General features: G+C 38.7%; 1 protein-coding gene across 1 annotated transcript in view; it reads left to right on the top strand.

Moving 5' to 3' along the window:
• hs6st3a (heparan sulfate 6-O-sulfotransferase 3a) overlaps positions 1–6,159 on the top strand; it is an 87,116-nt gene extending 80,957 nt beyond the window's left edge. The window contains exon 2 of the mRNA XM_052129764.1: positions 5,312–6,159. Coding sequence (XP_051985724.1) covers positions 5,312–6,056 — 745 coding nt within the window. The 3' untranslated portion in view covers positions 6,057–6,159. The remainder of the gene's footprint in view (positions 1–5,311) is intronic.
• The last annotated feature ends 9,211 nt before the right edge of the window (positions 6,160–15,370 follow it).

Genomic DNA, 15,370 nt, shown 5'->3' with positions numbered 1-15,370 from the left:
AGGATGAGCATTCTTTCCCATGGGTTATGTTTTCAGTGTGAGAACATAACCGCGGCAGCGTTGCAATCTCTGCTTTCTCTTGTAGTGAGAGAGAGCCATTTCAGCCGCCCCCCCCGCGCCTCGCCTCCTTCCTACGGGATTGAGGCAGGCGCCGCGGGCGATGAAAGACGATCTGGGGAGAATAACGGGTTGCTTTCGCCAGGTAAATCCCCTCGAAACCTCCCGCCTCCCCGGCACGCTTGCCTGCTTCCCCCGAGCTCTGGATTAGCGCGGTCCACTGCATCGGAGAGCGTAACGTTCTTTGAGTCTATTTTCAGCCCTGGAGCCTCGGGCTGCTTCACTGCCTCCCGACGCCGCATTACCTGTTCCGCACCGCTGCAAAGCCCCACCGGGTACGTCCAAAATACTCGTCCCCTTGGTGCCCCTAGAGCGGAGTTTAGAGGTGTGGCTCTCACTCCCCAACCCGTCACGCTGGCTGCATTCAACTCGGTTACGCAATTCAGTTTGCCAGGCCTCCGCCCCTTCGCGGGCATCCATTTTTCCGCAGTATACGGCAAACATGCCAAGCCCCTGCACAAAGAAATCGCCTCTCTTCTAATCAAAGACGCGATAGAGCCTGTCCCTCCAACCGAAACGAAGAAGGATCTCTACAGCCCTTACTTCGTTGTACCCAAGAAAGACGGCGGCTTACGACCGATCTTGGACCTGCAAGTTTTTCAACCGGGCTCTGCCCAAACTCCCGTTCAAAATGCTCACCCAGAAACAAATTCTATCTGGTGTCCGGCATCTAGATTGGTTCGCAGCGGTAGACCTGAAGGACGCGTACTGTCTGAACCGCACGCAGAGCTCTAGATGCTCTGAGCAGCTCTTTGTCTGCTTCAGGGGACAGCAGAAAGGGAACGCTGTCTCCAAACAGAGGCTCGCCCACTGGGTTGTCGACGCCATTTCATTGGCTTATCACTCGCCGACCCAAGCCACTACGGGTACCCAATCTACCCTGTACTGGAATAGGTGCTCCACAGGTAAGGCCTCCTGTTCGGACTCCCCCTGTGTGTAATTCCGCGGTACTGTCCCCTTATGAGCGGACTCCCGTGTCTCCCTTTGGCAGTTACAGCTGCCTCGGTCGCCATGCTGTAAGCTTCCCCCCTCTACGAGGCTGGATCTACCACCGCACCAACTTTCCCACATAGGTCCTAAGCAGGCCATGTGATGTATTTGCCACTCTTTGCCTCCCCTGCAGGGTAGGTGTGGCCTCTGCAGGGTCTTCTCCCCCTGAAAGAAGGGGTAAGACCCCCTTCCCTTAATGCATGTAAGGACCCCGGCCGTAGTTGCTCTATGCAAGAAACATAGAGAGAAAAGAGGCCCAGCCAGGCTTGGGTAACCAGAAGGACTCTGATGGCTTTAATGGGGCATTGGGGAAGGGTACGTGCAGCCTGATACAGCTGGTCGCCTTTGCACGTAAGAATACCTGCCCGCTCCTGTATCAGCAGTTCACGTACACGGCTCAGCGCATGGCACGTTTAAAAGTGGACCCCTAGTGTCGCTTCTCTGACACAACGTGGAGAGAGCGACAGAAGGGGAACGTCTAGGTTACGTATGTAACCTCCGTTCCCGATGGAGGGAACGAGACGTTGTGTCTTCCCCACCACGTCGCTGAGCCGCGGACCATTTCCGGCTCCTCAGAAAAATCCTGAATGAACTCCCGTATTCGCCCCGCTTAAATACCCGTATGTCCGGGGGAGGGATATGCAAATACCGGCTGCCAACTTCTCATTGGCCTTTTTTCATAGATCAGAGGTGTATATCGGCGCTCAAGAGAGACCCCTAGTGTCGCTTCTCTGACACAACGTCTCATTCCCTCCATTTGGGAACGGAGGTTACATACGTAACCTAGACGTTTCTTTTACAACAGTCATTGATTTTTGCAATTAATTATAGCTTGGTTTTTGGCAATTCTTTATTTTTGTTTGCAAAACTTTCTTTTTTTCTCTCGATACTTTATTTTACTTTTGTGATACTTACATTTATTTATTTTTTGCTCAATACTTTTTTTCTTTTGCAAAGCTTTATATTTTTGCAAATATATGTGGCGTGGAATTGACTCCATACAGGTCCACCTGCACTTGACCCACATGTGCGCAGTTTGATTGACAACAAACACAGCCCCTTGATGACAGCCTTCCCTGCTTTCTTCACAGCCATTGGATACAATTATTTTATTGACATTTATTTGTTTCCAGTGAGATATTGAGTTTATATAGTGACTTTGCTGTTGTAAACATTACTGTTGCTACTCTAGAAACAACATTCTTTTAAAAAAAATCATATATTTGTATCTATTATTTAACAATTGATAAAAAACAAACCGATAAGGAGTATCAATCAGAGTAATAGTATTGATAAAATCCTAATGATACCCATCTGTACTTATAAGGCAATTATATTGCAACCTGCTGGAATTACTAAAGCTGGCAATTAGCTCATTTTTAGGCCTGAAGTCAGTAAGAAAATAATCAGACTCTTCCTATGATATCACCCTCTATCAGAAACTGAGGGAGAGATGAGCATCCCCACCATGCAGAGCAGGTCCACTGAGGGAGAGACTAGCATCCCTAAACAGTGAGTGAGTGAGTAACACAAGAATGGGTGGGTGGTGGTGGACGGTGCTGGACCGTGCTGGAGTGGGTGTGTATGAGGGCAAATTCAGCTGTAGATACACAAATAAATGAATGAAAATATATGTTAATTGTGAAGTTCTTTAATGAGGAGTTTAGTTGTATAACAATGAGTTTTTATAAGGAGATAAATAAATGTACTGCAATACTTGTAGGAGTTGCTTGTTTTTTTTGTTTTTTAATTATTAAATAAATAAAACAAAAATAATTAAGAGTAAGAAAACGCTCTTTATTAGAATAATAGTTTTGTATATTCAGGTTGGCAATGAGCATGTACAAGTAGCGTACAAGCACTCCACACAGACAAAGTCTGTCGCATAACATGCTGCTTGTGCAGGAGGTGTCAATCGCTGCAAGAGGAAATTAGAGAAATGATGAGGAACTCAGTGACAATGAGCAAGCCACATATCACCATGCTTTTGCTCCAGCGTGAGTGTGTTATTCTGAGCGCAGAGTGGTTTTATTGCCAAGCTGAAAAATCTGATGTTTTACTGGGCTTGTTATTGGCCTCAATTTCTGATAAATACAATTTGGAAATATTTTCTCTTTTCAGTTGTTTAGTATTTATGGAAGAATGTTGTTCTCTAGCACATGTTTTCATGTCTCTATTGTAGTCAGACTGTGTGAATTGGTTTGATGTTTTGAACTGAAGGTTGAGGTTCCTTTCCTCAATTTAACTTTCATCCCTCAACTATGTGTGAGTGATTAGCTACTACTAAATTATACTTGTATGATCAAAAATTATATTTTTAATCAGTCTTACTTTCCAGTACAAATAACTTTACATGGGAAGCAGTCAAGAACAATCAAGATTTACTCACCCTCATGCCATCCCAGATGTGTATGACTTTCTTTTTTCTGCTAAACACAAACGAAGATCTTTAGAAGAATATCTCAGCTCTGCTGGTCCTGACAATGTTAGTGAATGGTGGTCAGAACTTTGGAGGTCCAAAAAGCATACAAAGGCAGCCTAAAAGTAATCCATACGACTTCAGTGGTTAAATCCATATATCCGGAAGCAATATGATGTGTGAGTGAGAAGATAAATATTTAAGTCCTATTTTACTATAAATCTCCACTTTTACTTTCACTTTCTTCTTTTGTTGTTGGTGATTGAAATCTACTATCAAATTGTAGCTTCCCAAGTTACAAGCTACTCATAACTTTAAGTAGTTAACTTACAAAATTTGAATAATGACTTAACCCTCCTATTGCATTCAAAATCTGCATACACTTTTGCATTCACGGTCAATTTTGACCCGGTGGAATTCAAGCTTTCAATAATTCATAGCTGATGGTTTTGTGAAATTGTCCCTAAATACAACATATTACCCAAATTATATTATCATCTAATGTGAAAATTACTAGTAATTTGAATACATTTCAAAATACGCAATACAACTTGGTGGACAAAAGTTATGAAACCAACGTATTCTTTTTAACAAAACATCATAACAACATTAATACTACTTAAAAAAAATGTTAAGCTAAATCTATTCTATTTACTTTCATGAACTTGCGAATGTTGATGTGAGTATACTTTAATCTAGTTCAGCATCAGATAGCTGCAGAGTAAAATGTGGACAATTTCCTCTTTCAAGCCCAATTTAGACTGTGTGCATAAAATGTTGCTCTCGCCACACCCCCTTTAGACAGTAGTACCTTTGATTTGGTTTATTTGTTATGTCTGTTACATCTGTCCTGTCTGTTTTTTACAGGAACGTGTGTGTGTGTGTGTGTGTGTGTGTGTGTGTGTGTGTGAGCGTGTATTTATCACTTTGTGGGGACCAAATGTCCCCATAAGGATAGTAAAACCCGAAATTTTTGACCTTGTGGGGACATTTTGTCGGTTCCCATGAGGAAAACAGCTTATAAATCATACTAAATTATGTTTTTTGAAAATGTAAAAATGCAGAAAGTTTTCTGTGAGGGTTAGGTTTAGGGGTAGGGTTAGGTTTAGGGGATAGAATATAAAGTTTGTACAGTATAAAAACCATTATGTCTATGGAAAGTCCCCATAAAACATGGAAACACAACATGTGTGTGTGTGTGTGTGTGTGTGCTGTGCATGTTTGTAAACAAGATGCAGTCTCAGTGAGAGACACAAAAAGTGTGTGAAAGAGTATGGGAAAGAGGCTAAATGTAAGTAAAGTTTTTAATAAGAAAAAATCTACATAACATGTGTAAAGTCACAATTGATACCTGGGTCAGAATGGACCCGCAATGTAAAAAATGTAACCATATTATTAGAAAATCTTTTATGTGTATTTTGATAGTCTTGACAATGCCACAAAGTTTGGTTCCTGTACTGAAAACTATGTGGTATTTAAAAATTATTATCTACCCCTCCTGGGTCAAAAATTACCCGAACACAATTGGGGTTTAAATTTAAAGCTAAATTTCAAAGCTTAGTATGCCTTCAAAAGACTAAAGCGCACCAGTCATTTGGACTACTTTTATGATTCTTTTATGGTGCTTTTTGTCCTTTTTGGAGCTTGGCATTAAAAATCACCATCCACTTTTATTGTATGAAAAAGAACTTGGCTAATTCTGGGCTAAAACAAGCATTTTTCTGTTGATTTAGATTTAGTACAGAAGTACAGTCCCTCAAAACTCATTCTTGGTTCTCTTGACAGGAACTTCTACTACATCACACTGTTGCGGGACCCCGTGTCACGCTACCTGAGCGAGTGGAAGCACGTGCAGCGTGGTGCCACTTGGAAAACAGCGCTACACATGTGTGACGGGCGTCCACCGACCCCAGACGAGCTGCCGGCCTGCTATAGCAGTGAAGACTGGACCGGCGTGTCTCTAGAGGAGTTTATGGCCTGCCCATCAAACTTAGCCAACAACCGCCAGACTCGCATGCTGGCCGATCTCAGTCTGGTGGGCTGCTACAACCTGTCCTCCATGAGCGAAGAACGGAGAGCCGAGCTGCTACTGAGCAGCGCTAAGCGCAACCTGCGTCGCATGGCCTTTTTTGGTCTGACTGAGTTCCAACGCAAAACACAGTTTCTTTTTGAAAGGACGTTTGGCTTGCACTTCATTGCCTCCTTCACTCAGATTAACGGTACCCGTGCAGCTGGGGTCCCGGTAGGGGCTCCCACTCGCCGTCGCATAGAGGAGATGAATGCACTGGACATGCAGCTGTACAAATATGCGCGGGAGCTTTTCTTGCAACGAGTGCAATACTGCCACCAACAGGAGAGGAAGGAGGAGCGGGAGAGGAGGCGAGAAGAACGCAGGAGAATGAAGGAACAAAAAGCATCACAGTTTAAAGGACAGGAGGAGGACGAAGGAGACACAGAAGAGGAAATGGAGATAACGCGAGAGGAAACAGGTGTGACAGAGGACTATAGTAGTCAGGTGGTGAGATGGTGATACCAGTCTGATGCTTTTTCTGTATGTTTCCCATTCAAATCATTTGCATTCTGTCCAACAGGCCGCCTCATCTTCTGTTTGATGGTCAATGAGCACAGGTCCATCTAGGAGCATCTTTGTACCAGCAATTTACCCTTCGCTAAGCCCCGCCTAATAAGGTTACTGACCAATCATTCTTGGGCTGCATGATATGGCTGAAAAAGACAATAGGCGATAAACGTGTTGGATAATGTGATAGCAAAATGCGATGCATAAACCTAAGATTAATGAGTCAAAATGTAATAAAATTATTTTCAAGTAGATTTAAATCCCAAAAACATTGACATATCCAATGGTCATGAAGTGACATTCTGTAAAAAGGTATTATCCAGCATTAATGTCAATCTAATTGAAATCTAAACAAAAGGTAAGCGACATGAACTATTTACATGTGCAAAATGCAACCTGGTCTCAAAGAATCATGTTACTATAACTATGTTTTTGCTAAATTACTTTTATGTGGCTCGTTCTATGTATCGTGGCATTTTCCTGGTGAAAAAAACATTAGAGGTGCTACAATAACAACTTGAGATGATAGTGTCATAAAAGCACCACAAAATCACGTGGTTGCTTCAGCAATTGCGTTTTTCACCTCACATTTCCTTTTATGATAGTATCGGTTACGTTCAAGGTTTAGGGTCAAGGTTTAGTGTTTTTTTTATTTTTATTATTTAACACAAGATAGAGAACTAACCTTAAAAACCTCATCTATTTGGGAGAACATTTAACTCGCTTTTAGGGCCACACAGTGGACATTTCACCTGGGAACTGCCGCAGTACCATATAATTTCATAAAAAAAATTCATGTTTTTTGAACACAGTCAAGTGATTTTCATAATATCAGGTTGGCAAAATTCCATCTCAACATAAATATTAAGGTTGTTGATTTAACACGTTAATTTAGTGCGATTAATTATATAAATAAGAATGCGTTCAAAGAATTTCCACAATTAATCATGTCCCAGTACTGTAAGGAATTACTTACTGTAATATGTACTTACTGTAATAAGGAATATTTCTACCATCAGAGCAATTTAAGCTTGAAGTACCGCCTGTTTTCTCCAGGGGGCAGTAAGCAGAACTCCAGCTGTATAGGTAACAAGCAACTTATACAGAAAACAAACCACACTCATGGATGCGTTCTTGCATTCAAACACAGTTTTATGGAATGCAAATCTGAATCATCCGATCTCAAGATGTGTTTTTCTAAGTTTCAAACTACGTTTAAACTGACACAGCAACCTAAAAACAGTAAGTTTATAAGGCAACGCAACCAAAGTGAGATGCTCCAAAAGCATGTGTCCGATGCAGGTGTGCATTGACGAGTCCTTAAACAAGCCTTTATAATAAATGTGGGACTGATTGACGAATTCAGTTGCAAAATGGATTGCTGTTAACTGTAGACCAGCGTTTCTCAACGGGGGCGGTACCGCCCCCTAGGGGGCGTTTGGACAGTGTTGGGGGGCGGTGTGAACGAGGCAGCAGAGAGGGGGGCGCTCAGGCACAAATGGGGGGGCGTTACTCAGAGGTACTCAACAGGCGGCCTGCGCAAATATCTTTTCAGCTCTTCTCCTTAGCCTATGTCTTCGTCTTGCTCGGATTACTGCTGCCACTTCACCAGGAGGATATGCCAGGAGAGCCGCTTCCTAAGTTACACATGCTTTTAAGAGGCGGAGAATTTTCAGTGCAAAATAGAGGCGCGCTTTCACCGGCTTTTTCTGTACATAACGCGGAATACATAATTAGGCGCATAATTAGTGCTCAGGGCAAAAAAAGTGGCTGTTTTTGACGTCGTTTTTTCTTCGGTTCAGTTCAGGTGGCCGAGCTGTTGTCGTCTTTGTTCGTCATTTGAAATCAAATGACCGTTTGTAGGCTATTCAAATTTGAAGCCTAGTATATATTGTCTAATTGAGTGCGCGAACGACCGCTGCTTTTTCATTGGCCATTTAGGTTAGTTACGTTATTGTTCACGTGATTGGTTCATCTTAAAAAAATTTGTGTGTGAGCCTGAATTTGTTTGAATTTCTAAATACATTTGCAATACCTTTCAAACAATCCATGTGTTTTTGCATTTTTTTCAAAACACAATATTACTCAACTTGAGGCTTTTACATGTAGTTTAAATACAATAAGAAACTTCTGTTTCAGTTTGTTTTTTTTTACCAAAAACTCAGGCTTCAGGTATCAGTATTGCAATTGTTTGGCTGTAATAGTTTTTCTGATGTGTTTTTTTTTTTTTTGTCTTTTTTTTTTTTAGGGGGGGGCGTTAAGGGGATCATGAAGAGGTCAGGGGGGCGTTTGTTCAAAAAAGGTTGAGAACCACTGCTGTAGACCAATGATAGGCTTATGTTCAATAATATGGAAATTAACAATATATTGGATTCTAAAGCTAATTTTTTTATTGTCTAAATGATTTACTCGTCTGCCACAATAATGTAATGCATTTTAATTATATGAATATTATATTTTTATATATATATATATATATATATATATATATATATATATATATATATATATATATATATGTGTATGTATTATATATAATTATTTAAATATAACTATATAATTATTGAATAATAATTTTGAAATTGTTGTTATTTGAGGGGATTTCTCAGTGAATATTTATACATTAATTAATCTACATACCATGTAATTAATTAGATTTAAAAAAAAAAATAATTGTGATTGACAGCCCTAATAAATATATCTCAGCATCTTCATAAACTTTATGGGTTAATACATTCAAATCATATCGCTAACCTGGCAATTTGCGATAAGATCATTTGCTATATATTTCGAAATAGATATATCGTGCAGCCCTTAATCATACTCAGCAAGTGTAGCTGCCTGTCATACTATCAGTCTTTGAAACTTCTATGTGTTTGAACAGTTTTAAGTTAAATTTGACCGAAAGTATAAAAGAATATGGTTAAATGTTGTTATCAGGCACAAGGTAAACAAGAGACTGAACGCTTGTTATTTTTTTTATTCAAATCCTTGTCCAAATCTTGTATGCTTTTAGCTTGTACACTTGTAATGCCCACATTACCAAATAAACATGTATAACATCATTAAGGACACTTACATGTGCTCCAAGGTAAATTAATGTTACTAATTTAATTTAAATTAATTTATGTATAGATTTAGGTTACGGTAGAGGTGATAGTAAATAAAGAGGTCATTGTAAGTTTGAAAAATGTTATGAACTCTTAAACAAGATGAGGCATCTCTTTTCAGTTGACTGTGGTAAGCATTTTCCTCAATTTTAGATTGGAGTCTCCACAGCTTGCATAATGTAACTATTTCTTTTTTAAGATAAAAGATGCTTTGCAATGGCACACTTTATTCCAGCATACATACATAAACTATAAATAACATACATAACATTTATGTTATATTTGGCTGAAAATTTGGCTGAAAATTGTGCTTTTTACAATGCAATAGGACGTTCTGCATCTATGCTAGCAATAACAACCAAGCAGGGCCAAGCTTAGCGAAGGGTAAATTGTCATTTTAATCCATTCAAAGGAAATTGGAAACATGTTTCAATCTGCTTAATTTCTATTCCACACATCACAATAAATGTGGCTGTATATGTTTTTTGTCCACGTGTGAGGCTTGTCCGAGAGACAGTGATCAGTAATGATAACAGATTAGTTTTAATATGATGAATTAATGTAATGGCCAATTAAATTATCTAAGAATAGGAACAGATAAATGTTATTTATTGCAAACATTGTGGTTCATCATATTTTTGCAATACTGTACCAATCAGTCATACTTGATGTTTATTTTTCTGTTTTTGAAAAATAACAGTGTGTAAGGGACATGTGAACACACAGTGGACACACACATACAAGAGGTGTGGCTTGACTATTTTTTTACTTGAAAATCTTTGTTTGCTTTTTTCAGTTTGTAAAGGAGGTGGTGAAATCATGAGATATTTTAATTTAATAGAATGAGAATGAGGTTTGCATGGTCACAACTACAGGTGTTAGTGTATTTGTTTTCCAAGTGTACTTACTGAGTCAAATAAAAAATACTATATATCTGACAATTATTAGTATCTGCTTTGTTCCATTTCCTTACAAATGTATTTGGATGTCTGAGCGTCTGCATTACACTGTAAAGTCAACAAGATTATTTTAAATGACTAACTCAACCTGAATACATTAGGTTACATCAACAAAGGTTATTTGTAAGAGTTAGATCAAGTAAAAACAAGGTAACAACTGCATGTTAAGCTCAATCGACAGCATTTCTGGCTTAATGTTGATTACCACTAAATTATTTAGACTCATCCCTCTTCTTTTTTATGATTAAAATTGTAATAAAACACAGAAAAACAAAACATAATTACACAAAATCAACTTTAACACCCACTACCACACCTCTTCCTCCCCATCCCCCACCCCACCCTGAACCTCAACAAACACCAAGGTAGTCTTACATGAACACATACAAAAGAAAAGAAAACAAAACCAAATAATGAAACAAAAATACATATATATAAAAATCACACACACTGAAGTACCCCTCGCTCTCCACTATTCCACACGAGAACCCTTCAATAATGCAAAATATCCAATAAGGCAAACCCTTGCCTCTCTAGATAAAGACTTGACATTTTTTCTTCCATAATCTCTTGATAGAAGTTAGAGCGCCATCCCCCAGTCTCTGAATTAGGATGTCAACACTCCACTCATATATATAGGTCCCCGGGTGTAGTAACCCCCTCACAATCCACTCTAACCAGCAGAAAGGGGACTTATCAATTCATAGTTTTGGGATCAGACATATTGCTTGAGGCAACATTAAATGTCTGAATTAAACACTCTGGGCACTTTTCTCCATAACAAGTGCAAATGTGAGATAACTGGGTGTAACTTAACTTCTCCGATTAGTTTGATAGAAAGGATTTGCAATGGCGAAATAGGGGCAAGAACTTCCTGTTCAATACAAAACCAGGGAGGGGCTCTCTCAGGTGGAAGCGACCAGTGAGCCAAATATCTGAGACCAAATGCATAATAATAAAACAAAATCTTGGGTAGGCCTAGCCCCAGTTTGTCAATTGGTCTGTGTAACTTGTTAAAATGTAATCTAGGACGCTTACCATTCCAAATGAATGACTTCGCTATGCTATCAAATTGCTTAAAGTAAGAGAGGGGGATATCTATATGGAGAGATTGTAACAGGTAGTTAAATTTTGGAATACAATTCATTTTAATAACATTAACCTTCCCAGTCATAGATAAATGTAATGAAGCCCACCTGCCCACATTGCTCGAGAACCTTTTTATTAAGGTATTAAAATTAACTCTAACTAAATTAGACACATTTTCCATGAATAAAATGGCCAAATATTTAATGCCCTGTTTGGGCCACTGCAAAGTGCCCAGCGAGAAAGCCGTTACTGGGCAGTATGCTGTCAGAGCCAAAGCTTTGGATTTACACCAATTAACTCTGTATCCTGAGAAATTAGTAAAGGAATTAATAATTCGGTGGAGGCAAGGCATAGATCTGGTGGGGGTCAGTGACGAATAATAAAATATAATCTGCTTATAGCAAAAGCTTATGCGCCACTCCTCCCGCCATCACCCCTGGAAAATCCTCCTCCTTTCTCCTTGCTGCTAATGGTTCCAGGGCAAGACAGAACAATAATGGGGAAAGAGGGCAACCCTGCCGGGTGCCCCTATCCAGAGTAAAATAATCTGAAATTAATCCATTTGTTTGTTCCACCGGGTGTCTAAAAAGTAATTTAATCCATCAAATAAAAGTATTCCTGAACCCATACATTTCCCAAATCTTAAAAAGGTAATCTCATTCTATCATATCAAATGCCTTTTCAGCAAATAAACCCCACCTGATCTATATGTATAAGAGATGTCATAACTTTACATAATCGGTTAGCCAAAATTTTTGGCAATATTTTAATATCTAGCTGGATCAGGGAAATTGGATGGTAACTCTTACACTCGCTTGGATCTTTGTCTATTTTAAGAATCAGACTGATCCGGGCTTGTGTCATTGTTGGTGGAAGCTTTCCATTCTTTAATGATTCCGTATAAACTTCTAACAAAAGTGGAGCCAGTTCTGTTGCATAAGATCTAAACAATTCTGTGGCAAAGCCGTCTAGCCCTGGAGCCTTTCCTGTAGGTAGGGCCTTAATTATCTTGCCAAGCTCCTCCAAGTTTATCTCAGAATCAAAAGAATTGTTTTGCTCAGTCGTCAGTTTAGGGAGTTCTAATGGTTCCACAAACTTTCTAATATCCTCATCAGTAGACGAAGACATGGAACTATTCAGTTCAAGATATAATTCATTAAAAGCATTATTAATATCAATAGTTGAGGTAAACATTTCACCACCAGCAGATTTCACTGAGGGAATGGTAGAAAAAGACTCTCTCTGCTTTATATATCTAGCCAAAAGCTTTCCTGCTTTGTCCCCGGACTATGACTGTCTTGCCCTAAATAACCAAAACTCCACCTTCTGCAACAAAATAGTATTATATCTGTATTTCAATCAGGTCAATTCCCTACGAGAGCCTACGAGAGTCTCCATGATGACTTTGCTGTCTTTGCTGACGACTTTGGATTGTTTAAAGGCAGAAATTTGAAGCTTGTAATTTTATAAAAGCACTGACATTAATTCTTCTGTTAAAGCTTGTGTATGATTTGAGCTGTAAAGTTGTTCAAATCAAAACCTTTACAGTTGTTTTAGGGGTTTTGGGTTTGTTGACATTATATCGTAATGGTAACGAAGTTGTAAAATTGGCTATAACTTACACAGAAAAGGTTAGTAAGTGATTTTATCACACTAAATTAACGCGCATATCCTTTATGTCTTCTGGCTATACTTTTGAAACAATGAGTAATTTAATGTTAAAATATTTGCCCCCATTCATTTCCATTATAAATGCCTTACTGGAACCCTGATTTTTGAAAAGGGGAGACCAGTCAAAATAACTATTTGAGGTAATTAATATTATTCATTCAGTGGTTTATCTGTCTATATGTCACTCCTACACCTTTGCATTGAAATGCCACTCTTATGGCTCAGGAATGCTTGAAAGAAGAGTTACTTGTATGACTCACACAGACTGACTAGATTGAAATGTTGACAGCAGGACATGAGCAGAAGGAGATGCATTTATAACAAGGTGAAAGATCTGTTGACAACCTGACACCTGCTGCGAACAATGAGACCTCATGTGTGGACAGATTACATCTATATTAAAACTTGCAGGGATTCTTGAATTTCAACTTTAGGGGGGCTCAGGCCTCTACCTGAACATCTCATGAGATTCTCAGAGGAACATGTCTGACATTTTTTTTAATCGCCCAATATCCATTGCTTTCTAAATTGCTTTCATAAACTGTTTGTCAGCAGTTGTTTACCAGAAATGGGGCGTATTTGGTTGTAATTTATTTTGTGATTTCACTAGAGAACGGACTTGAAGATGAGTGACAGAGCAGTGAAGCGCAAGTCTGAGAGCTGAGTGTGTGCTCTAGAGGGAAGGATAATAGTTGAATAAACAAACTTGTAACAAATGTGTTTTTTTAACAAATAGTTGGGGAAGAATTCACAGTGAAATAACCTAATCTAGTTTACTAGGGGTGTAAATATTTGCACTGACAACAATTGGATCTGATTCAGATTCTTTAACTAACGATTATGATGCATTGTGAAATCTGAAATTTGGTCACGATTTGATTTGATCTCATTTGATTATTTTAAAATAAGTCACAGCCAGAATTAAGCACTAGAGTCACAGATGCATTTAGGGCCAAGTAGGGTTTGGCTTGTGTGTGGCTGCATATAACGTGTAAACAGAGAAATTATACTTATGTTACATGCATTATAGATCTGATATGAAAAAAGTATACAATGTTTGATGCAACATAATGACTTGATGTTAACACGCACACAAACAGTATGTAAACCATGGCATAAGCTTTGCACATCATGTAAATTTATTGCTCCAATAATTACAAATAAAATATTTTATGTGCAGACAAATAAGGCCCATTTTTAAAAGCAGGGTAACAGAATTAAAAGCTATTTATAAGTGGTGTATAAAGGCAGTTTTACACGGTATGATGTACCTTCAAGTTCCCTGTTCAATTTCAATGAGAGGCAGCAGAACGGAAGCGGTTTGGTAAGTTACTTAAAAATAGTAATCCACTACAAATGACTAATTATTTATCTAAAATTGTAATCAGATTACTTGTCATGTTTGTGCATCATCCATAGGGAATTTGCAAGTGTGATATATTATCAACCTTTATGAATTTTCAAAATGTTGCGTTGCCGATAGGTTACTCATCTAAAAGAGGAGAAAGACGTATTATAACCCACCTTTTTTATTTCCACAATGAATATTTGCTTGTTTCAGCTCATTATTACTGTAGGCTACCTCCCGCACTCACGTTCAGTCTCAACATCTGTACTTTTCTGTATTTGTGATCAGGCTGTAATATTATAGGCCTATTTGACAAAATCCATATTTCTTGTAAATGTTAGCCTATGCCCGTAATGGAGTGGTATTGGAGCAATGTAAATGCTGATGTCCTGACTTTCAGAGAGAGAGAAAAAAATGCTCCTCCGTGGTTCGCTTTTATTCCACAACACTCCGTGAGTCACGTTCACTGATCGGGATGATTGGGACCACAGTCAGCTACAATATGTATCGTGTAGTCTGACATTATGTCGCACAGTGTGCCATGGCGATATCACTGCATTCATATCGTACAGTCTGGCAACAATCGTAAAGGACTATAATAAATCGTACAGTGTGCACCCGCCTTTACTTAAAATAACAAAATAAGGGATTCGTGTTAAAAATTAACACCCTCTAGAGGATGATGTTTGTATGAAAATAAAAGTCCTTGACATTGATCCTAAATAGATATATCAAAGTCATATGTCAAATGAAAGCTCTTATTCTCAGGAATGTGAATGTGATTTTGTTGCCCTAATACCACAGTTTGAAAAAATCGAAAGAGTCACAATATGTGAAATATGATTTCTCTTTTACGTGCTGATCACTGCTACTGTAGGCCCCAAATAGCTGAAAAATGTATATCTGCTTTTACCTACCTAGGCAGTATACAAAAAAAAATATACATATATTTTATGTGTCTGTGAGCTTGCTTGGCTGCATAATCTTATGTTATATCTTAGATGTCCAGAACAAAATACAGCCATCCAGCAGGAAAAGCATGCTAAACAACTCATCAGAAAAGTAATTTTTTTGACTATTGGTGATAAA

Source organism: Xyrauchen texanus, chromosome 7, assembly GCF_025860055.1.
Source record: "Xyrauchen texanus isolate HMW12.3.18 chromosome 7, RBS_HiC_50CHRs, whole genome shotgun sequence".
Classification (NCBI taxonomy): domain Eukaryota; kingdom Metazoa; phylum Chordata; class Actinopteri; order Cypriniformes; family Catostomidae; genus Xyrauchen; species Xyrauchen texanus.
The sequence above is the reverse complement of the archived record's forward strand: the minus strand, read 5'-3'. Positions and strand labels throughout refer to the sequence as shown.